Genomic DNA, 25,816 nt, shown 5'->3' with positions numbered 1-25,816 from the left:
TGGTGCACCTCAAGGAACTAGAAAAGCACGAACAAACCAAAACAAAAAGTTAGCAGAAGTAAAGAAATAATGACCAGAACAGAAAACAAAATTGAGACTAAAAACAAAAGATCAACAAAACTAAAAGTTGTTTTTTTGAAAATAAATAAAATTGGTAAATCATCAGCTAGACTAAGAAAAAAGAGAAACGATCCAAATAAATAAAATCAGAAGTGAAAAAGGAGACAGCACAACACGACCCATGGAAATACAAAGGCTCATTGGTGATTACTATGAAATAAGTCAATAAATTTAAAAACCTAGAACAGAAAAATTCCTGGACACCTACAACATACCAAGAGTAAACTAAGAAGAAACAAAATCTGAACAGACCAATAACAAGTAATGAGATCAATTCAGTAATAAAAAGCCTTTCAACAAAGAAAAGTCCAAAAACAATGGCTTCACCAAAGAATTCTATCATTCTTTTAAAGAAGAATTAATACCAAGTCTTCTCAAACTATTTCAAAATGTTGAAGCAGGGAATTCTCACTAATTCATTCTACAAGCCCAGCATTACCTTGATAGCAAAACCACATAAAGACACAACCATAAAAGAAAATTACATGCCAATATCCCTGATGAACACAGACACAAAAATCCTCGACAAAATACTAGCAAACCAAGGCCAACAGCATATCAAAAAGATAACCATAACCAAGTGGGATTAATCCCAGGAATATAAGAATAATTCAACACATGCAAAGAAATAAACATCATACATCACATCAATAGAATGAAGGACAAAAACCGTAACATCTCAGTCGACTCAGAGAAAGCTCTTAATGAAATTCAACATCCCTTCATGATGAAAACACTTAATAAATTATGTGTAGAAGGAAAGCATCTCAATATACAAAGGCCATATATAACAAACCCACAGCTAGCATCTTCTGGAATGGGAGAAAAACTGAAAGATTTTCCTCTAAGAACTGGAACAAGACAAGGATGTCCACTATTATTCAACATAGCACTAGATGTCCTAGCCAGAGCAATCAGGCAAGAAAAATAAGTAAGAGGCATCAAAACTGGGAAGCAGAAAGCCAAATTGTCCCAGTTTGCAGATGACGTGATCTTATATATACAAAAACCTAAAGACTCTACCAAAAATCTCTTAAAACTGATAAACTAATTCAGTAAACTTGCATTATACAAAATCAATGAACAAAAATCGGTAGCACTTCTATACAGGAACAATGAAAGAACCAAAAAATGAAGAAGGCAATCCTATTTACAATTGCTACCAAAAAAAAAATACTTAAGAATAAATCTAACCAAGGAAGTGAAAGATCTCTACAAGGCAAACTACAAAACACTGATAAAAGAAATCGAAGAGGACAAAAAGAAATAGAAAGAAAGGCCAAGTTTATGAATCAGCAGAATAAATATTGTTGAAATGGCTATACTACCCTAAGCAATCTACAGATTCAACACAATCCCTAACAAAATACCAATGACATTCTTAACAGAAATAAGGGGGAAAATCCTAAAATCGGCATGGAACCAGAATAGATCCCAAACAGTCAAAGCAATCTTGGGCAAAAAGAGCAAAGCTAAAGGCATCATACTACTACACCTCAAAACATACTACAAAGCAATAGTAACCAAAACAGCATGATACTGGCATAAAAACAGACACACAGACCAGTAAAACAGTATAGAGAACCCAGAAATTAATGCACATATCTACAGCCAATTTGTTTTTGATAAAAGTACCAAGAACACTCATTGGCAAAGGGACCGTTTTTTCAATAAACTATGCTGAGAAAACTGGATATTCATGTGGAGAACAATGAAACTAGACTTCCACCTCTCACCCTATACAAAAGTCAACTGAAGTAAATCAAAAACCTAAATGTAAAACCCAAAACTATAAAACTACTATAAGTAAACAGGAAAAATGCTTCAGGACATTGGTCTACACAAAGATTTTATGAATAAGACCTCAAAGCGACATAAGCAACACAAGCAAAAATAAACAAACTGGATTACATAAAATGAAAAAGCTCTGCAGAGAAAAGGAAATAATAAAGTGAAAAGACAACCTACAGAATGGGAGAAAATATTCTGAAACTACTCATCTGACAGGAGACTTAATAACCAGAATATGCAAGAAATTCAAACATCTCAAAAGCAAAATTTAAAAAATCCAATTACAAAATGGGCAAATGAGCTCCTGTGAGAATGCAGGCTTGACCTATATCTGATCTCCTTCCCCAGGACACGGTTCTTTCTGTGGCACAACCCCTGAGATGGCACTAATAAGACCATATCTGCTATTGCAGGTGGGATGATCTCATTTCATTTGCAGGTGGCCTTTCTCATTCTCTTGTCATTGTCATGAACTGGGGTATCCCCAGCAGGAAAACTGAGTATTATGCACATAACTCTGCAGATCATGGGCAGTGCTTGGTCAAGTTCTTTCTATGGCACTGTGGTTAAAAGACTACAGACCATTCCATAGTGAGACCTGGTTTTTCTCTACATTTTGCTCTTTTTCTCTGTGAAGTATGACTCTTGCCTCAAGATCTGGTTGACTGGCATGGTTTTTCCAGCATTGTTAACTAAATTCCTTGATATATTTCCCTCCTCTCATGCAATACATTCCGCCTATGATCAATACTTTCTACCTAACGGCTATTGCTTAACTGCCGTATATTTTTGCATTTATTTATACTGTGGTCAGAATACAAAATTAGCTATTCTTTCTTTGTTCATCATTACAAGAAGAGTGACATATGTGTTACAATGTTTTGTATTCTTTGTCTAATGCTATGAATGCTGTGCCCCATAATTTTCATAAATTTCTCTTTCTATCTGTAATTCCTCTTTAGATTTGAAAATACAATTAATGTTGATATTAAAGGCTAAAACAATTAAAATTGAAAATGGGCAAATAATCTGAACAAACATTTCTCAAAAAAGACATATAAATGGCCAATAAATATATGAAAAAAATGCTCAACATCATTAATCATCAAAGAATTGCAAATAAAACCAACAATGAGGTATCATCTCACCCCCAGTTAAAATGGCTATCATCAAAAAGACAAAAATAACAAACACTGGCAAGGATGCAGAGAAAACAGAACTGTTATACACTGTGCTGGAGATGTAAACTAGTATACCACTATGGAGAACAGTATGGAGGCGCCTCAAAAATACTACAATTGGCTCTTCCAGAACACAGAAGCAGAGAAGCCTCTGAAGCACTGACATTTAGCTGGAAAGGCGCTGCACCTTGGGTCTCATCTGCTGTCTGGGACAACAGAGAGGACAAGATGACCAACCAGACACAGCTGAACCACCACTGCAGTCAGAGCCTTGCGGGGCACAGAGCAAGGCAGACCCACCCCTTCCAATGCCCCGCCCTTGCACCAACACTGCCACAGGAGTGAAACTAGGCCTAGAGAAGAGCAGACTCTCCCACTTTCTGAGTGACTACCCCATAACACACAGGCCTGCACCTGACAGCGCCCCACCTCCATTCTCACATCACCACCAGCACACCCATTTGCACAGTCACCAACAGAAGCCCCAACCTCCCCCAGTCATACTGCCTCCCCCGCTGTGGTGAATGCTTGCACAAAGGCAAAAACCTCAGCATTCACCAGCACGCTGCTGCAGCAGTGTGCACTCCACCATGTTGTCACTGCTGCTGCTGGCAGCACATGCAAACAAACATGGATCCTGCTGTCACCACACTACAAAATGCACTCCAATTGGAGTGTAAGTGACCTGTGGTCCAGGAGCACCTCAGCCCCTACCCCCACCAGCACAGTGGATTCCTAACTTCAAGGAGTCAGAGTGCAAAGTCAGGATCCAACACAAGTCACCCAGAGTTAGAGCATACAGCCCAGAAGTTGTGAGTGGAGCATTAGTCCCCTAAAATCTGCAAACTAAGCCAGTCAGCTGAATTCACCTTATAACACAATCAAAACCCTCAAGGTCATCAAATAGGATAAAAGTTAAAAAAAAAAAAAAAACAAAAAAAAAAAACTCTAAAGGTTAGCAACTTCAAAGACTGAAGAAACATCAGCCCACAAAGATAAAAAAGAATCAGTGCAATAATTCTGACAACTCAAAAAGTCAGAGTGCCTTCTTTCATATAAACAACCACACTAGCTGGACATGCTGGCTCACGCCTGTAATCCCAACACTTTGGGAGGCCGAGGCAGGTGAATCACCTAAGGTCGGGAGTTCGAGACCAGCCTGACCAACATGGAGAAATACCGTCTCCACTAAAAATACAAAATTAACTGAGCATGGTGACGCAAGCCTATAATCCCAGCTACTCGGGAGGCTGATGCAGGAGAATAGCTTGAACCTGTGAGGCAGAGGTTGTGGTGAACCAAGATCACACCATTGCACCCCAGCCTAGGCAAGAAGAATAAAACTCCATCTGAAAAAAAAAAAAAAAAAAAAAAAAAAAACAACCACACCACCTCTCCAGAAAGGGTTCCCAATGGGGCTGAGATGGCTAAAATGACAGAAATATAATTCAGAACATGGTTAGGGAGGAAGATCATTGAGATAACAGAATATGCTGAAACCCAACCCAAGGAAGCTAAGTATCACAATAAACTGATACAGGAGCTGAAAGTCAAAATAGCCAGTATAGAAAAGAATGTAACTGACCTGACAGAGCTGAAAAACACACCATAAGAATTTGATAACGCAATCACAAGTATCAACAGCAGAACAGACCAAGGTGAGGAAAGAATCTCAGAGCTTGAGGACTGGGTTTCTTAAATACAACAGTCAGAAAACAACAGAGAAAAAGAATGAAAAGGAACAAAATCTCCAAGAAATATGGGCTTATGTAAAGAGACCAAATCCAAAGGCCAAGGCAGGCAGATCACGAGGTCAAGAGATCAGGGCCATCCTTGCCAACATGGTGAAACCCCATCTCTACTAAAAATACAAAAATTAGCTGGGTGTGGTGGCAGCACGCACCTGTAGTCCCAGCTACTCAGGAGGCTGAGGCAGGAGAATCACTTGAACCCGGGAGGCAAAGGTTGCAGTGAGCCGAGATCATGCCACATGGCACTCCAGCCTGGCAACAGGGAAAGACTCCATCTCAAAAAATAAAAAATAAATTTAAAAAAAAGACACCAAATCCATAACTCATTGGTGTCCCTGAAAGAGACGGGGAGTGTGTAAGAAACTTGAAACTTGAAAAACATATTTCAGGATATCAACAATGAGAGCTTCCTCCAACCTAGACAGGCCAACATTTAAATGCAGGAAATGCAGAGAACCCCAGTAACATACTTCACAAGATCATCTCCAGGAAATACAATCATCAGATTCTGCAAAGTCAAAATGAAAGAAAAAAATGTTAAAGGTAGCTAGATCAGGTAATCTACAAAGGCAAGTCCATCAGACTAACAGTGGACCTCTCAGGAAAAACCCAAGCCAGAAGAGACTGGGAGCCAATATTCCATATTCTTAAAAAAAGAGATTCAAACCCAGAATTTCATAGCTGGCCAAACTGAGCTTCATAAGCCAACAAGAAATAAGATCCTTTTCAGACAATCAAACATTAAGGAAATTCGTTACCCTCAGACCCACCTTTTCAGAGCTCCTGAAGGAAGCACTAAATATGGAAAGGAAAGACCATTACCAGCCACAACAAACACAAACTTAAGTACACAGACTAGTAACACTATAAAGCAACCACACTAACATGTCTCCATAATAACTAGCTAATCATGATAACAGGATCAAATCTACGCATATCAATAATAACCTTGAATGTAAACGGGATAAATGCCCCAATTAAAAGGTGCAGAGTAGCAAGCTAGACAAAGAACCAAGATCCATTAATAATGCTGTCTTCGAGAGATCCGTGTCACATGTAAAAACACCCACAGACTCGACATAAAGGGATGGAGAAAAATCTACCAAGCAAGAGAAAACAGAAAAAAAGCAGGGGTTGCAATCCTAATTTCAGACAAAACCGACTTTAAACCAATGAAAATCAAAAAAAGACAAAGAAGGGCATTACATAATGGTAAAGGATTCAATTCAACAAGAAGACTTAACTATCCTAAATATATATGCACCTAACACAGGAGCACCCAGATTCATAAAGCAAGTTCTTAGAGACCTACAAAGAAAGACAGACTCCCACAAAACAATAGTGGGAAACTTCAACATGCCACTAACAGCATTCAACAGATCATCGAGGCAGAAAATTAACAAAGGTATTTAGTACTTGAACTCAGCATTGGATCAAACGGATCTGATAGACATTTACAGAACTCTCCACCCAAAAGCAACAAAATATACATTCTTTTCATTACCACATCACACACAGTCTAAAACTGACCACATACTCAGGACACAAAACACTCCTCAGCAAATGCAAAAGTGAAATCATAACAACCACTCTCTCAGACCACAGCACAATCAAATTAAAAATCAACACTAAGAAATTCACTCAAAACCATATAATTACACATAAGTTAAATAAACTGCTCCCAAATGACTTCTGGGTAAATAATGAAATTAAGGCAAAAATCAACAAGTTCTTTGAAACTAATGAGAACAAAAATACAATATACCCAAAATCTCTGGGACACAGCTAAGGCAGTGTTAAAAGGAAAATATATAGCACTAAATGCCCACACCAAAAATAAATATCTGTCTCAATCTAACATTAAAACTAAAAGAACTAGGGAGCCAAGAGTAAACCAAGCCCAAAGCTAGTGGAAGACAAGAAATAACCAAAATCAGAGGTGAACAGAAGGAGAGGGAAACACGAAAAACCATTCAAAAAATCAATGAAGGCAGGGGTTGGATTTTTGAAAAGAAAATTAATAAAACAGGCCAGGCAAGGTGGCTCATGCCTGTAACACCAGCACTTTGGGAGGCCGAGACAGGTGGATCACATGAGATCAGGAGTTCGAGACCAACCTGACCAACAAGGCGAAATCCTGTCTCTACTAAAAAATACAAAAATTAGCTGGGTATGGTGGCACATGCCTGTAATCCCAGCTACTTGGGAGGCTGAGGCAGGAGAATCGCTTGAAGCCAGGAGGTAGAGGTTGCAGTGAGCTGAAATCATGCCACTGCACTCCAGCCTAGGCAACAAGAGCGAAACTCTGCCTCAAAAATAAAATAAAATAAAATAATTAAATAAAATAGATAGATGGCTAGCTAGACTAATAAAGAAGAAAAGAGTGAATATCCAAATAAACACAATTAGAAACAGCAAAGGGGATATTACCACTCATCCCACAAAAATTCAAATAATCATCAGAGACTATTATGAACACCTCTATACACATAAACCAGAAAATCTGGAAGAAATGTTTACATTCCTGGACACATACACCCTCCCCAAAACTGAACCAGGAAGAAACTGAATATCTGAACAGACCAATAATGAGCTCTGAAACTGAATTTTAATAAACTTCCAACCAACCAAAAGAGGCCAAGGAGCAGACAAATTCACAGCCAAATTCTAACAGATGTACAAAGAAGAGCTATTACCATTCCTACTGAAACAATTCTAAAAAACTAAGGAGGAGGGATTCCTCCTCGACTCATTCTTTGAGGCCAGCATCATCCTGATATCAAAACCTGTCACAGAACAGGCCAATATCCTTGATGAACACCAATGCAAAAATCCTCAAAGAAATATTCGCAAACCAAATCCAGCAACACATCAAAAAGCTTATCCACCATGATCAAACTAAGCTTTATCCCTGGAATGCAAGGTTGCTCTAACATATGCAAATCAATAAACATGATTCATCACACAAACAGAACTAGAAACAAAAACCACACGATCATCTCAACAGATGCAGAAAAGGCTTTTGGTAAAATTCAACACCCCTTTATGATAAAAACTCTCAATAAGCTTGGTAAAATAATAACAGACATCTATGACAAACCCACAGCCAACGACATAATGAATCTATAAAGCTGGAAGTAGTCCCCTGGAAAACCAGCACAAGACAGAGGTGCTCTCTCTCACCACTCCTAGTCAACACAGTATTGGAAGTCCTTTCCAGAACAATTAGGCAAGAGAAAGAAAGAAGCAGCATTCAAATAGGAAGAGAGGAAGTCAAACTATCCCTCTTTGCAGATGACATGCCTTATACCTACATAACTCCACGGTGTCAGCCCCAAAGCTTCTTAAGCTGAAAAACAACTTCAGCAAACTCTGAGAATACAAAATCCACATGCAAAAATCACTAGAGTTCCTATACACCAACAATAGCCAACTCGAGAGCCAAATCAGGAACAGAATCTCATTCACTGCCATAAAAAGAATGAAATACCTAGAAATATAGCTAACCAGAGAAGTGAAAGATGATTACAAAAAGAACTACAAAACATTGCTTTAAAAAAAAAAAAAAAAACAGAGAGGACACAAACAAATGGAAAAACATTTCATGCTAACAGAGAAGAATCTATATCATTAAAATGGTCATACTGCCCAAAGCAATTTACAGATTCAATGCCATTCCTATCAAACTACAATGACATTCTTCACAGAACTAGAAAAATCTATTTTAAAATTCACATGGAACAAAAAAAAAAATCCCGAATAGCCAAGGCAATCCTAAGCAAAAAGAACAAAGCTGGAGGCATCATGCTACCCAAATTCAAACTACACCACAGGGCCACAGTAACTAAAACAACATGGTACTAGAACAAAAACAGACACAGAGACCAGTGGAAAACAACAGAGCACCCAGAAACAAGTCCACACACTTACAACCATCCGATCTGCAACAAACCTGACAAAAACAAGCACTGAAGACAACTCCCTATTCAATAAATGGTGCTGGCATAACTGGCTAACCATACGCAGAAGATTGAAACCGGAACCCTTCCTTACACCATACACAAAAATCAACTCAAGATAGATTAAACACTTGGCCAGGTGCAGTGGCTCACGCCTGTAATCCTAGCACTTTCGAGGCCGAGGCAGGTGGATAACCTGAGGTCAGGAGTTCCAGACCAGTGTGGCCAACATGATGAAACCCCATTTCAACATGGTGAAACTAAAAATGCAAAAATTAGCCAGGCATGGTAGCGCACACCTGTAGTCCCTGCTACTTGGGAGGCTAAGGCAGAAGAATCGCTTGAACCCGGGAGGCAGAGGTTGCAGTGAGCCAAGATCGCACCACTGCACTCCATCCTGAGTGACTAAGCAAGACTCCGTCTCAAAAAAAAAAAAAAAAAAAAAAAGATAGATTTCACACTTAAATGTAAACCCCAAAACTGTAATAGATCACCTAGGCGATACCATTCTAGACATAGGAATGGGCAAAGATTTCATGACAAAGGCACCAAAAGCAATCACAACAAAGGCAAAAATTGACAAATGGGATCTTATTAATTTAGGAGCTTCTGCATAATGAAAGAAACAACAACCTACAGAATGGGAGAAAAATTCTGCAATCTCACCATCTGAAAAAGGTCTAATATCATCTACAAGGAACTTAAACAAATATTCAAGAACAAAAAAAAATCCATTAAAAAGTGGGCAAAGGACATGAACACATGCTTCTCAAAAAAAGACATTCATGTGGCCAAGAAGCATATGCAAAAAAGCTTAGTATCATTGACCATTAGAGAAATGCAACTCAAAATCACAATGAGATGCCATCTCACACCAGTCAGAACGGAAGATCATCACCCAGGCACACAGTCATCAGGTTATCTAAAGTCAAGACAAAGGAAAGAATCTTCAGAGCTGTGAGGCAAAAGTATCAGGTAACCTATAAAGGAAAATTTATCAGATTAAAAGCAGATTTCTCAGCAGAAACCCTACAAACTCAAAGGGACTGAGGTCCTGTCTTTAGTCTCCTTAAACAAGACAATTATCAGTCATGAATGTTTTATCTAGCAAAACTGAGCTTCGTAAATGAAGGAAAGATAGTCTTTTTCAGACAAACAAATGCTGAGAGAATCTGCCACTACCAAGCCAGCAAGCACTACAATAACTGCTTAAAAAAAAAAAAAAAAAAAGAAGAAGAAGAAGAAGAAGCTCTAAATATTGAAACAAAACCTCAAAATACACCAAAATAGAATCTCCTTAAAGGATAAATCTCACAGGACCTATAAAGACCTATAAAACAATAGCAAATGAGAAAAAACAAACAAACAAGGTATTCAGACAACAACCAGAATGATGAACAGAATAGTACCTCACATCTCAATACTAACATTGAATGTATGGCCTAAATGCTCCACTTTAAAGACACAGAATGGCAGAATAGATAAGAACTCACCAACCATGTATCTGTTGTCTTCAAGAGACTCACCTAACACATAAGGACTCACATAAACTTAAGGTAAAAAGGTGGAAAAAGATACTCCATGCAAATGAACACCAAAAGCAAGCAGGAGGAGCTATTCTTATATCAGACAAAACAAATTTCAAAAGCAAAAGCAGTTAAAAAACACAAAGAGAGATATTATACAATGATAAAAGGATTAGGCCAAGCATGGTGGCTCATGCCTGTAATCTCAACACTTTGGGAGGCCGAAGTGGGCAGATTACTTGTTGCCAGGAGTTCCAGATCAGTTTGGCCAACATGGTGAAACCGCATCTCTACTAAAAATACAAAAATTAGCCGGGCATGCTGGTGCACAACTATAGTTCCAGCTACTCAGCAGGCTGACACACAAGAATCGCTTGAACCCAGAAGGCACAGGTCACACCACCGATGACACCAAGATCACACCACTGCATTCCAATCTGGATGACAAAGAGAGAGACTATCTAAAAAACAAACAAACAAAAAGATAAAAAAAACTAGTCCAACAGGAAAATATCAGAATCCTAAATATATATGCACTTAACACTGGAGCTTCCAAATTTATAAAACAGTTACTACTAGACCTAAGAAATGTGATGGATGGCAACACAATATTGGTGGGGGACTTCAATAATCCACTGACAGTACTGGACAAGTCGTCAAGACAGAAAGACCACAAATAAACAATGGACTTAAACTATACCCTAGAACAAAGGAACTTAACAGATATTTACAGAACATTCTACCCAACAACTGCAGAATATACATTCTAATCATCAGTATATGGAACATTCTCCAAGACAGATCATATTATAGGCCACAAAACAACTCTCAATAAATTTAAGAAAATCAAAATTACATTAAGTACTCTCTCAGATCACAGTGGAATAAAATTGGAAATCAACTCCAAAAGGAACCCTCAAAACCATGAAAATACATGGAAACTAATCTGCTGCTGAATGATCATTGGGTCAACAATGAAATTAAGATGGAAATTAAAAGTTATTTGAACTGCATAACAGTGACACAATCAATCAAAACCTCTGGGATGCAGCAAGAGGTGATAAGAGAAAAGTTCTTAACGTTAAACACCTACATCAAAAGTCTGAAAGAGAAATAAGAAGACAGTCTAAGGTCAAACCTCAAGGAACTAGAGAAACAAAAACAAACAACTGAAACCCAGCACAAGAAAAGAAATAACAAAGATCAGAGCAGAACTAAATGAAATTGAAACAAACAACAAAAAAGAAACAATACAAAAGATAAATGAAACAAAAACCTCGTTCTTTGAAAAGATAATAAAGGGGGGTGGCCAATAAAGGAAGGGGACGGGGCGGGCACACACCCTCGCAGCCACTCACCTCCCTCCCTGCACGCACATCCGCACACCCACACTCCCTCCCCTGCCTCCCTCCCTGCACTCTGCCCACCCTGCCGCCCTCCTTGCCCTCAGACACTCAGAAGGAAGTCCAGAGACATGGGAGCGGTGGCCACGTAGCACAGCGGCCAGCAGCCAATGCCGGGTCTGAGGAGCAGCCCTGAGGACAGACATTGGGCAGTAGTGAGGGGCCAGACTGGCTGGAGGTTGTGACTCTGGCTACAGTCCCCCCACTGCAGGGACAGACTGCCAAGGCTTTGATCTAGGTAGTGGAAGTGGCCGGCCCAGATGAGATGCTCCAAGTCCCTTGTAATTCTGTTCAGAAGAAAAATCACTAGTGGTCTGCTCTTGCCATAATACCAAACCTTTTTGACTTACGCTTTGGTGCTGCAACACTGGAAGAATTCAGTTTCCAGGAATATCTTTTTTTCATTTGAGTGATTCTTTGGGATGGAAAAATATTTTAGTCTTAATAATTACTTTGTTTTAAAGCTATTTTCTTTACAGTCTGAACTGCTTAATAAATGGAACCATTTACTAACAAGGTACACAGCCATTTCTCATCAGGAGCTGGTTGAAAACTGTGCTGTGAGTATAGCAGGAATGGCACAAGAAGATAGCCATCATGGGCAAGTGCCATCCAGCTTTCATCATGGTGCCAACAAGGAACTTGACCTATCCACCGAAGTGTAACACAGGGAATCAGGAAGTCCTTATTCTACATTTGTGGACACCACGATGAGTAAACCACATCTCAATGAAACAAAGAACAGTCATACTTCAGGGAGACAAGAGCAGAGTCTGACAGGCATGCTATTAAGAAAGACCAGGAGAATTCTGATGACACAGAAGAGGAGGAAGAAGAGGAAGAAGTCTCTTGCAAAAGGGAGCAGATCATAGTGGAGGTAAACCTTAATAATCAAACATTAAATGTACCTAAAGGGGAAAAGGGTACCTCTTCTCAATCCAAAGAGACTCCTGTTCTTCAACAGCGAGGAGGAAGAGAGTGAGGAAGGGGCCACAGATAACAGCAATGACTGGAGAGAATGAAAAGCAGAAGAAAAAGAAGAAGATAATAGAGAAAGTCAGAATTACAGAAAGGAGAACGAGGAGAGCAGCCTCTGTTGCTGCAGCTACAACTTCCCCTACTCCCAGAACTACAAGAGGTTGCAGGAAGAGCGTAGAGTCACCTAGGCGTAAGAAGCGGGCCACAAAGGAGCCTGAAGCACCAGTTCAGAAAGCTAAGTGTGACCTGTGAGAAGTGCCCCAGGGTTTTTTGTTTTGTTTTGTTTTTTGTTTTTTTGAGACTGAGTTTTACTCTTGTTGCCCAGGCTGGAGTGCAACGGTGTGATCTCGGCTCACCACAACCTTCACCTCCCGGGTTCAAACGATTCTCCTGCCTCAGCCTCCCGAGTAGCTGGGTTTACAGGAATGCGTCACCACACCCAGCTAATTTTGTATTTTCAGTAGAGACGGGGTTTCTACGTGTTGATCAGGCTGGTATCAAACTCCTGACCTCAGATGATCCACTCGCCTCGGCCTCCCAAAGTGCTGGGATTACAAGCATGTGCCCCAGGGTATTTAACACTCGGTGGTGTCTGGAGAAGCACATGAACCTTACTCATAGGCACATGCGGATTTGTGATAAATGTGGCAAGAAGTTTGTCCTGGAAAGCGAGCTGTACCTTCACCGGCAAACAGACTGTGAAAAAAACATTCAGTGTGTTTCCTGTAATAAATGGTTCAAGAAACTGTATCCTTCATTAACATATCAAGATTATCCATGGTTACGCAGAAAAGAAATTTTCCTGTGAAATGTGTGAGAAAAAAATCTATACCATGGCTCATGTGCGAAAACACATGGTTGCACACATGACAGACATGCCATTTACATGTGAAACCTGTGGAAAATCATTCAAACGTAGTATGCCACTCATGGGGCATTCCCTGCAGCATTCTGGAGAGAAGCCCTTCAGAGGCGAGAAATGTGATGAAAGGTTTCAGTACAACTACCAGCTACACACCCACATGAGCATCCACATTGGGCACAAACAGTTTATGTGCCAGTGGTGTGGCAAAGATTTCAACATGAAGCAGTATTTTCACGAACACATGAAAACAAACACTGGAGAGAAACCCTTTATCTGTGAAATCTGTGGCAAAAGATTTCATAAATCATAAAGGCCAGAGTAAGGACAACTTTAAATGATAAAGGCCAGAGAGAGAACAACTTTGTGCGGCAGCTGGCAAAGAACAGTTCAGCACAGCATCACTAACATCCATCTCCTTAAGTGTGTTCTCCAGGAGATACGTTCCCATGTGTGAATGTGCACAGAGAGAGTCGGTGGGTGTTTCTTTAGTTCTCAGACTCTCCTCAGCCTCCACTAAGAGTTCTGTCATTGTCATTGAAACAACAGATCTAAGGAAATGAACAAGAAGACGACCTTGAGCTCGCAGAGGGACTGTCATCTAAACCAAGGGAACCACCAAACTAAAGCCTAATTTGGTTGCATTTGCTGGTGACTTTTCTAAGTTTCAAATACTCAAGACTTCTGGAATTTTATAATTTCCTATCAGTTGATTAAAGAAAAAAGAAAAGATGAATAACACTGAAAGACCATTAGGAAGATTAACCAAGAAGAGAGAAAATCCAAATAAGCTCAATTAGAAACAAAACGAGAGATATTACAAGCAATACCGAAGAAATACAAAAGATCATTCAAGGCTACTATGAACACCTTTATGGGCACAAACTAGAAAACCTAGAGGAGATGGACAAATTTCTGGAAATATACAACCCTCTTAGATTAAACCAGGAAGATATAGAAACTCTGAACAGACAAATAACAAGCAGTGAGACAGAAATGATTAAAAAAAAAAATGCCAACAAAAAAAGGCCAGGACCAGAAGGATTCACAGCTGAATTCTATCAGATATTCAAAGAAAAACTGGTAAAAATCCTACTGAAACTATTCCAAAAGACAGAGAAAGAGGCACTCCCTAAATCATTCTATAAAGCCAGCATCACCTTAATACCAAAACCAGGATAGGACATAACAAAAAAAGAAAACTACACACCAATATCCTTGATGAACATAGATGTAAAAATCCTCAACAAAATACTAGTTAACTGAATCCAACAGCATATCAAAAAGATAATGCACCACGATCAAGTGGGCTTCATACCATGAACACAGGGATGGTTTAACATAGGCAAGTCAATAAATGTGATATACTACATAAACAGAATTTAAAACAAAAACCACATGATCATCTCAATAGATGCGTAAAAAGCATTTGACAAAATCCAGCACCCTTTGTGATTAAACCCCTCAGCAAAATTGGCATAGAAGGGACATACCTTAATAAAAGCCATCTAAGACAAACCCACAGCCAACATTATATTGAATGAGGAAAAGACAAAAGCATTCCACCTGATAACTGGAACAAGACATGGATGCCCACTTTTACCACTTCTCTTCAACATAGTACTGGAAGTCCTAGCCACAGCAATCAGACAAGAGAAAGAAATAAAGGACATCCAAACTGGTAAAGAGGCAGTCAAATGATCACTTCTCACCAATGACATGATCATATACCTAAAAAACCCTAAAGACCCATCCAAAAAGCTCCTAGAACTGAAAAATAAACTCAGAAAAGTTTCGGAATACAATCTTTTTTTTTTTTTGAGATGGAGTTTTGCTCTTGTCACCCAGGCTGGAGTGCAATGGCACAATCTCAGCTCACTGCAACCTCTGCCTCCCAGGTTCAAGCAATTCTCCTGGCTCAGTCTCCCAAATAGCTGGGATTACAGGCGTGCACCACTACACCCGGCTAATTTTTGTATTTTTAGTAGAGACAGGGCTTCACCATGTTAGCCAGGCTGGTCTCAAACTCCTGACCTCAGGTGACCTGCCCACCTTGGCTTCCCACAAGTGCAGGGATTATAGGCGTGAGCCACCGTGCCTGGCCACAGGATACAAAATTGATGTACACAAATTTGTAGCACTGCTATACACCAACAGCCACCAGGCTAAGAATCAATCAAGAACTCAACCCCTTTTACACTAGCTGCAAATAAAATAAAATACTGAGGAATATACCTAATCAAGGAAGTGAAAGACCTCTACAAGGAAAACTATAAAACACTGCTGAAAGAAAACACAGATGACACAAACAAATGGAAACACATCCCATGCACATGAATGGGTAGAATCAATATTGTGAAAATGAACATACTGCCAAAAGCAGTCTACAAATTCAATGTGATTCCCATCAAAATACCACCATCATTCTCCACAGAACTAAAAAAAACAAACTTACAATTCATATGGAACCAAAAAACAGCCCACACAGCCAAAGCAAGACTAAGCAAAAAGAACAAATCTGGAAGCATCACATCATCCTACTTCAAACTATACTATAAGGCTATAGTCACCAAAACAGCATGGTACTAGTATAAAAATAGGCACATAGACAAATGGAACAGAACAGAGAATCCAGAAACAAAGCCAAATACTTATAGCCAAATGATGTTTGACAAAGCAAACAAAAACATAAAGTGGGGAAAGGACACACCCTATTCAACAAATGGTGCTAGGATAACTGGCAAGTCACATGTAAAAGAATGAAACTGAATCCTCATCTCTCACCTTACACAAAAATCAACTCAAAGACGGGTGCAGTGGCTCATGCCTGTAATCCCAGCACTTTGGGAGGCTGAGGCAGGTGGATCACTTGAGGTCAGGAGTTCAAGAGCAACCTGGCCAACATGGTGAAACCCCATCTCTACTAAAAATAAAAAAATCAGTCAGGCATGGTGGCAGGCACCTGTAATCTCAGCTACTCGGGAGGCTGAGACAGGAGAATTGCTTAAACTTGTGAGGCAGAGGTTGCAGTGAGCCCAGATCATGCCATTGATGGGACTTACTTAAACTAAAAAGCTTCTGCACAGCAGAAGAAATAATCAGCAGAGAGTAAAGAGTAAACAGATAATCCACAAAGTGGGAGAAAATCTTAACAAACTATGCATCCAACAAAGGACTAATATCCAGAATCTACAAGGAAGTGAAACAAATCAAGAAGAGAAAAACAAATAATCACATCAAAAAATGGGTTAAGGACAGGAATACACAATTCTCAAGAATTGTCCATTGAGAAATGCAATTAAAACCACAATGAGATACCACCTTACTCTTGCAAGAATGGTCATAATTTAAAAATTAAAAAATAATAGATACTGGCACGGATGTGGTGAAAAGAGAATACTTTTATACTGCTGATGAGAACATAAACTGGTACAACCACTATGAAAAACATGTGGAGATTCCTTAAAGAACAAAAAGTAGATCTACCATTCGATCCAGCAATCCCACTACTGGGTATCTACCCAGAGGAAAACAAGTCATTATACAAAAAAGACACATGCACACGCACGTTTATAACAGCACAATTCTCAATTGCAAAAATATGGAACTAGCCCAAATGCCCATCAGTCACTGAGTGGATAAAGAAAACATGTGGTGGTACAGACACACACACACATGCCATGGACTATTCAGCCATTAAAAAAAAAAAAAAATCATGGCATTCACAGCAACCTGGATGGAACTGGAGACCATTATTCTAAGTGAAGTAACTCAGGAATGAAATACCAAACATCGTATGTTCTCACTTGTAAATGGGAGCTAAGCTATGAGGATGCAAGTGCATAAGCATGATACAATGGACTTTGGGGACTTGGTTGGGGGAGGAGTGGGAGGTGGGTGAGAGACAAAAGGCTGCACATTGGGTACAGTGTACACTGCTCGGGTGATGGGTGCACCAAAATCTCAGAAGTCACCACTAAAGAACTTACTCATGTAACCAAACACCACCTGTTCCCAAAAACCCCATTGAAATTTTAAAATTTAACTTAAAAATAATTTTTTTAAAAAAGCTACATGCAAAAAACAAAAACCTCAAAAAATAACAGGTACTGGTGAGACTGCTGAGACACAGGAATGCTTAAACACTGTTGGCAGGAGTGTAAATTAGTTCAACCATTGTGAAAAACAGTGTGGCAATTCCTCAAAGACCTAAAAACAGAACTGCCATTCGACCCAGCAATCCCAATATTGCATATATACCCAGAGGAACATAAATCATTCTATCATAAAGACATATGCATGTGTATGTTCACTGCAGCACTATTCACAATAGCAAAGACATGGAATCAATCTAAATGTCCATCAATGGCAGACTACAGAAAATGTGGAACACATACACTATGGAATACTATACAGCCATAGAAAAGCACAAGATCCTGTCCTCTGCAGGAACAAGGATGGAGCTGGAGGCTATTATCCTTAGCAAACTAACATGGGAACAGAAAACCAAATACCACATATTCTCACTTACAACTGGGAACTAAAAGATGAGAACACATGGACACATAGAGGGCAACAACAGACACTGGTGACTACCAGAGAATGGAGGGTAGGAAGAGGGAGAGGATCAGGAAAAATAACTAATGGATACTAGGCTTAATACCTGGGTGACGAGATAATCTGTACAACAAACCCCTGTGACATGAGTTTACAAATATAACAACATGTACATGTACCCCTGAACCTAAATCAAAACTTAAAATAAATATTCCAATTAAAAAAAAAATACTACAAATAGAACTACTATATGGCTGAGTGCGCTAGCTCATGCCTCTAATTTCAGCATTTTGGAAGGCTGGGGTGGGCAGAGCCCAGGAGCTCAAGACCAGCCTGCCTGGGCAACATGGCAAAACCCTGTATCTACCAGAAAATGCAAAAATTAGCCAGGCCTGGTGACATGGTGCACCTGTAGTCCCAGCTACTTAGGAGGCTGAGGTGGGAAGATCACCTGAACCCAAGGAGGTCGAGGCTACAGTGAGCTGTGATGGCACCACTGCACTGCAGCGTGCTGACAGAATGAGACCCTGTCACCAATAAAGATACTCAAGATATGGAATCAATCTAAGTGTCAAATAACAGATGGATGAAGAAAATATGTTGTATATACACAATGGAATAGTATTCTGCCATAAAAAAAATACTGAAATCCTGCCATTCGTAGTAATGTGAATGGAACTAGAGGACATTATGTTAAGTGAAATAAGCCAAAAAGAGAAAGTTAAACACCTCATATTCTTACTCATACGTGGAAGCTAACAAAAAAAAAACCTGAACCAAGGACACTGGGAGGGGAAGGGTAAGGGAGGATTTGAAGAGATTTGTCAAAGGATACAAAATTACAACTAAATAAAAAGAATGAGTTCTAATGTTCTATCCCATATGACTATAATTAATAATAATATACAGTTTCAAAAAGCTAGAAGCAAAATATTGAACTTTCTCAACCAAAAGAAATGATGTTTAGGATAATGGATATTCTAGTTACCCTGATCTGATCACTATATATGTATCAAAACATCACTATGTACCCATGAATACAATTATCATTTGTCAATTAAAAAATACAAATTTTAAACAGAGCCTGGCACCGCCCCTCACTCTTGCTTTCTCTCTTGCCATGTGATCTCTGCACGTACAGGCTTCTCTTTGACTTTTGGCATGAGTGGAAGCTTCCTGAGGCCCTCACCAGAAGCAGAAGTTGGTGTCACAGCCTACAGAACCATGAGGCAAATAAACCCCTTTTCTTTATAAATTATACAGCCTCAAGTACTCCTTTATAACAACAAATAAACAGAATAAGACAGTAGGTATTGTCTCACTTTCAGATCTCAGTGAAAACTCTTTCAATATTTTACGACTGAATATGATGTTTGCTACAGGTATTTTAGTAGCTACCCTTTATTAGATAAAGAAAATTACCTTCTATTCTCAGTTTCCTTAGAGTTGTTATCATAAAAGGGTGCTGATTTATACTTCTGTTCTTTAAAAAATTTTAAACGGGTGTAGCTCACTTTCCAGAAAAAGTGCATTCCTAAATATATATGATTCCTGGGTCATGGTAGGTTACATGTCCCCCCATACCCCTCTTAACAGTAACCCAACTAGATTAGAGCTCCACTCTCATATACATTGGTTCTATACCCACACTGCAACAGTTCTACTTCATCATATCATCTGAGACGGCTTGTAGCCATGCTGAACTGCTAGTCCAGGCTGCCCAAGTTATTTCCCATGGCATCAATTTTGCTTTTGTTAATACTCTGATTTTGTGTAATTTCTCTCTAAATTTATTTTTCCCACATATCTTATTGATTTAAGTACAGATTCTGGAGAACATGATCCATCTGAAGAATGTGTAAATGTTACAGTAGAAATACCCATATATGCCACAGAAGAGGATAGCCGTCAAGCCAAACTACATTTAAACGTATTTAGGCTGGGTACAGTGGCTCACGCCTGTAATCCCAGCACTTTGGGAGGCTGACGCAGGTGGATCACCTGAGGTCAGGAGTTCAAGACCAGCCTGGCCAACATGGTGATATCCCATCTCTACTAAAACTACAAAAATTAGCTGGATGTGGTGGCGGGTGCCTATAATCCCAGCTACTAGGGAGGCTGAGGCAGGGGAATTACTTGAACCCAGGAGGCAGAGGTTGCAGTGAGCCAAGATTGCACCATTGCGCTCCAGCCTGGGCAACAAGAGCAAGACTCCCTCTCAAAAAAAATTATAAATAAAAATCAAAAAATATTTAAGGGCTTGTTTTAATTAGGACTAAAGATGCCCAGTCAATCAGATGGAAACGCACAAATGAATGGACTATAAGGTAGTTCTATTCAAAGGCAGCTAAGCATGGGTAGATTACCTATTTGTAAAAAATAAATAAGAGGGCACAAAATACAGTTAGATACAATGAGTAAGATCTAGTATTTGATAGCACAATAGGGTGACTACAGTCAGCAATAATTTGTTGCACATTTTTGAATAATTGAGGGAGTACAACTGGAACTTTTGCAACACAAAAAAAAGTAAATGCTTGAGGTGATAGATACTACATTTACCATGCGATTATTACACATTGTATGTCTGTACCAAAGTATCTCATGTACCCCATAAATATATGTAAAAAACATGTTCTGACAGCCAGAAATTAATTATCTAATTGTTGCTAATACATTAGAATCAAAAAAGCTCACACCTTTATGCTGAACATAGACCAGAAAGAATTTTATATAACACTATTTCATCATGTGACTAATTATGGCTCCAGAATTACTGCTTATAATCTTATTAGCACAAAATAAATGTATATAATACTGCCAAAAATGATCACAATTTATGTGCTTTGTAGGTCCATACTCACCTTCACATTTTTCAAGAATCTGGACTGTTTCTCCTATTTCTAAGACCAACCCTTGAGGGACAGATCCTCGAAAGCTGCATATCACTAGAAAAGCAAGGATAAACACACCAATTAGCATTTTTAAACACTGAGACAGGGTCAGAGTCACTGAATTAAGCACTAAATTTTCTTAAATGTATACCTTCCCTTCTTTACTAATTCCTCTTTCTAAAGTGTAAACCCCTTTCCATTTAATCTACATTTTGAAAAATAATATTAGCAGTTTGGGACAATAAGACACATTGTGGGAAAACTGCTATCCATGAGTGGTGGGTTCATGTCTGCTTGTAGAAAAACATTTCTATTAACAGAGTCTCTGTCCCTTGGATACCCTGTGTTTGAGTGTCCTTTTTCAGCAAGTTTGTATCAATTACTTAAGAAAAAAATAATATTAGGAGCTTCTTATCTACCACAAGCAAACAAATAGATATGTTTTAAAAGAATCGTCAAATAAATTTGATCATGCTTTGAAAAGCAAAAATCTCATAATAAAGATGAACAGAAATTAATGAAATAGAAAGCAAATGCACAACAGAAAAAATCTATAGATAACAATCAAAATCCCGTAACTTTTTTAAGGAAATTGAAAAACTGACTCCAAAATTCATATAAGAATACAAAGAATAAAGAAAAGCCCCATCTTACCTCAAAGTAATAAAAGCCATATATGACAAACCCACAATCAAATCACACTGAATGGGGAAAAGTTTAAAGCATTCCCCCTTAGAACTGGAACAAGATAAGGATGCCCACTTTCACTTGTCTCTGACATAATACTAGAAGACCTAATCAGAGCAATCAGGCAAGAGAAAGAAATAAAGGGCATCCAGATTGGAAAAGAAGACGACAAACTGTGACTATCCATCAATGATATAATCATACACCTAGAAAACCCGTCATACAAAAGATTCCTAGATCTAATAAACTAATTCAGTAAAGTAAGGTCTCAGGTACAAAATCAATGAAACAAATCAGTAGCACTGCCATACACCAAAAACCAATCTGAGAATCAAATCAAGAACTCAATCTCTTTTACAACAGCTGCAAAAACTAAAAATAAAATACGTAGGAATATACTTAACCAAGGAAATTAAAGATCTCTACAAGAAAAACTACAAGGCACTGCTAAAAAAAAAAAAAAAAAAAAAGTCACAGATGACACAAACAAATGGAAACACATGCCATGCTCACAGATAACAAGAATCAATATTGTAAAAATGACTGTACTGCCAAAAGCAATCTACAGATTCAATGCAATTCCCATCAAAATATCATCATCATTTTCCCCAAGAACTAGAAAAAACAATCCTAAAATTCACATGGAACCAAAAGAAGGCCTGAACAGCCAAAGCAATATTAAGTATCACATTATGGGACTTTGAATTATACTACAGGGCTATAGTTACCAAAACAGCATGATACTGGAATAAAAATAAGCAATGAAAAAAAAAATAGAGAACCCAGAAATAAAGCCAAATGGTATTCAACGAAGCATACAAAAACATAAGCTGGGAAAAAAAAAACCACTGATATGGTTTGGCTCTGTGTCCCCACCCAAATCTTATCTTGAATTGTACTTCCATAATTCCCACGTGTTGTGGGAGGGACCTGGTGGGAGATAACTGAATCATCGGGGCAGTTTTCCCCATACTGCTCTCATGGTAGTTAAAAAGTCTCACAAGATCTGATGGTTTGATAAGGGGAAACCCATTTTGCTTGGCTTGCATTCTCTCTTCTCTTTGTCTGCTGCCATGTGAGAAGTGCCTTTCACCTTCCACCATGATTGTGAGGCCTCCCCAGCTACATGGAACTGTAAATCCAATAAACCTCTTTCTTTTGTAAATTGCCCAGTCTTGGGTATGTCATTATCAGGAGCATAAAAACGGATTAATACAGACACCTTATTCAATAAATGGTGATGAGAAAACTAACAAGCCACACGTAGAAGAATGAAACTGGGTCCCCATCTATCTCTACACAAAAAAAAAAAAAACTCAAGATGGATAAAATACTTAAATCCAAGACTTGAAACCTTAAAAATTTCGCAAGATAACATCGAAAAAAACTCTCCTGAACATAGGCTTAAGCAAAGAATTCCTGAGTAAGACCCAAAGGCAAATGCAACAAAAACAAAAACAAATAAATGGAACCTACTCAAACTAAAAAGCTTCTGCACAGCAAAAGAAATAATCAACAGAGTAAACAGACAACCCACAAAGAAAATATCTGCAAACTATGCATCTGACAAAAAAACTAGTATCCAGAATCTACAAGGAACTCAAATCAGCAAGAAAAAAAAAATCACATAAACAAGTGGACAAAGGACATAAATAGGCAGTTCTCAAAACAAGATAGACAAACAGCCAACAAACACATGAAAAACAAAAATGCTCAACATCATTAATCATCTGGGAAATGCAAATTAAAACCACAATAAGACACCACCTTCCGCAAGAATGGTCATAATTTAAAAATCAAAAAACAATAGATGTTGGCATGGATGTAGTGAAAAGGGAGCACTTTTACACTGCTGGTGGGAGTGTAAATTAGTACAACCACTACAGAAAACAGTATGGAGGTTCCTTAAAGAATTAAAAATAGATCTACCATTCGATCCAGCAATCCCACTACTGGGTATCCATTCAAAGGAAAAGAAGTCATTATATGAAAAAGACACATCCACATGCATGTTTATAGCAGCACAATTCGCAACTGCAAAGACATGGAACCAACCTAAATACGCACTGACCAACAAGTGGATAAGAAAATGTGGTATATACACACCATGGAATACCACTTAGCTATTAAAAGGAATAAAATAATATCTTTTGCAGCAACTTGGATGGAGCTGGAAGGCATTATTCTAAGTGAAGAAACTCAAGAATGGGAAAGCAAATACCGCATATTCTCATTTACAAGTGGGAGCTACGCTATGAGGACACAAAGGCATACAAAGTGATATAACAGACTCTGTGGACTTGGTGGAGGGAGGTTGGAAGGGGCTGAGAAATAAAAGACTACATATTGGATACAGTGTACACTGCTCAGGTGACAGGTGCACTAAAATCTCATATTTCATCACTAAAGAACTCATCCATGTAACCAAAGCCTACCTGTACTCTCAAAACTATTGAAAAAACTAAGAAGAAACTCCCTGTCAATCTTAAAGAACTTCCGCTACTGTAAATCAAGTCTTATAACCTAAAAACTGGTTCTTTGAAAACACTAACATTGACAGATATCTAGAAAAACTAATTAGGAAAAAAAGAAAAGAAACAAATTATCAATATCAGCAATCAAAACATTAAAATCATCATAAAAGGATATTACACAACAAAAGTTATACCAACTAATTTGAAATTGTACATGAGAGATGAATTTACAGCAAGGCAAAATCTACAAAAACTGGCAGAGAAGTTAAAAATTTAAATAGTCCTATATTTATTAAAGTAAAGTGAATCTGTAATTAAAAACTTCCCACAAATGAAATACCAGGTCCTGATGACTTTATCAGTGAATCTGTCCAAATATCTGAAAAAAATAACACCAATCATAAATAATCTCTTCCAAAGAGGGAATTCATTTTGAACTCAGCATGATAGCAAAGCCTGAGAAAGACATGAGATGAAAGGAAAATTACAGGCTAATCTTTCTCATTAATATAAACAAAAATATTTTTTAAAAAATACAAAGCAAATCAAATCCAATTATGCATAAAAAGGATGAAGCATCATGACCAGTTGGGGATTATTCCAGGAATGCAAGATTGGTTTAATATTAGAAAATCAATGAAGGAAAAAAAATCATATGATCATCTCTATGTATGAAAAAACTGATAAAATTCAAAGTCCACTCATGACAAAAATTCTTAACACAATAAGACGAGAAGAGAGCTTCCTTAATCTGATAAAGAGCATCTACAATGTGTCTATAGCAAACATCATATACATGGTGATATATGAAACATTTTATCACTAAGATTAGGAACAAGAAGAGGACAGTCACTGTTACTATTTCTATTCAACACTGTATGTAGGACCAGTCAACACAAATAAGGCAATTAAAGGTGTAATAATTGGAAATGAGGAAATAAAACTGTCTTCATCAGCAGGTCTGACTGTGTATGCAAAAAAGTCAAAAAGAATATAGACATAAACTATTACAACAAATACATGACTGTAGCAAGGTCACTAGATACAAAGTGAATATTTTTAAGTCTATATATCAATAAACAATTAGAAAATTAAATGTTTTGAAAAATACACCACTTAAAACAATATCAAAAAATGCCATGTAACTGGAAATAAGTCTAATGAGACATGTAGAAGAACTCTACACAAAAAGCTATAAAATATTAGAGACATTAAAAGCCTAATAAAAGCATACATCATATTAATGAATTAGAAAACTCAATAGCATAAAAATATATATTCTCCCTAAATTGATCATTACATTCTCTGCAATCCCAATCAAAATCCTAATAAACTTTTTTGTAGAAACCAATAAACTGATTCTAAAATGTGTATAAAAATGCAAAGGATGAAGGAGGTGAACATATACTAAGAGATATCAAGCCTTTCAGTTGCAAAGAAAATAAGCTGTGAAAAAAATGTATATACCATGAGTCTATTTGCATGTGTATATATGTGTATATTTATATTTGATCTCTGCTGAAGACATCAAACCTGCTATTGGTAATCTGTATACTGTGGGAATATTTGGCTATATTTTCAAATACTTGTAGCATTATAAATCTGTAAATGTTTTAAATTCTCAAATTTAAAA

At 38.1% G+C, this 25,816-nt stretch overlaps 1 protein-coding gene and 1 pseudogene across 17 annotated transcripts in view; one reads left to right on the top strand and one right to left on the bottom strand.

Moving 5' to 3' along the window:
- Positions 1 to 25,816, bottom strand: part of DOCK3 (dedicator of cytokinesis 3) — a 687,722-nt gene that overhangs the window by 590,894 nt on the left and 71,012 nt on the right. For all 17 annotated transcript variants that reach the window (XM_005547251.5, XM_005547256.5, XM_005547252.5 and 14 more), the window contains exon 2: positions 20,993 to 21,076. In XM_005547251.5, coding sequence (XP_005547308.1) covers positions 20,993 to 21,076 — 84 coding nt within the window. The remainder of the gene's footprint in view (positions 1 to 20,992; positions 21,077 to 25,816) is intronic.
- LOC141406923 (zinc finger protein 652-like) lies at positions 12,074 to 13,087 on the top strand (annotated as a pseudogene).

Source organism: Macaca fascicularis, chromosome 2 (assembly GCF_037993035.2).
Source record: "Macaca fascicularis isolate 582-1 chromosome 2, T2T-MFA8v1.1".
In the NCBI taxonomy this organism is placed as follows: domain Eukaryota; kingdom Metazoa; phylum Chordata; class Mammalia; order Primates; family Cercopithecidae; genus Macaca; species Macaca fascicularis.
Note: the sequence above shows the minus strand (reverse complement) of the source record. Positions and strands in the feature narration are given on the sequence as shown.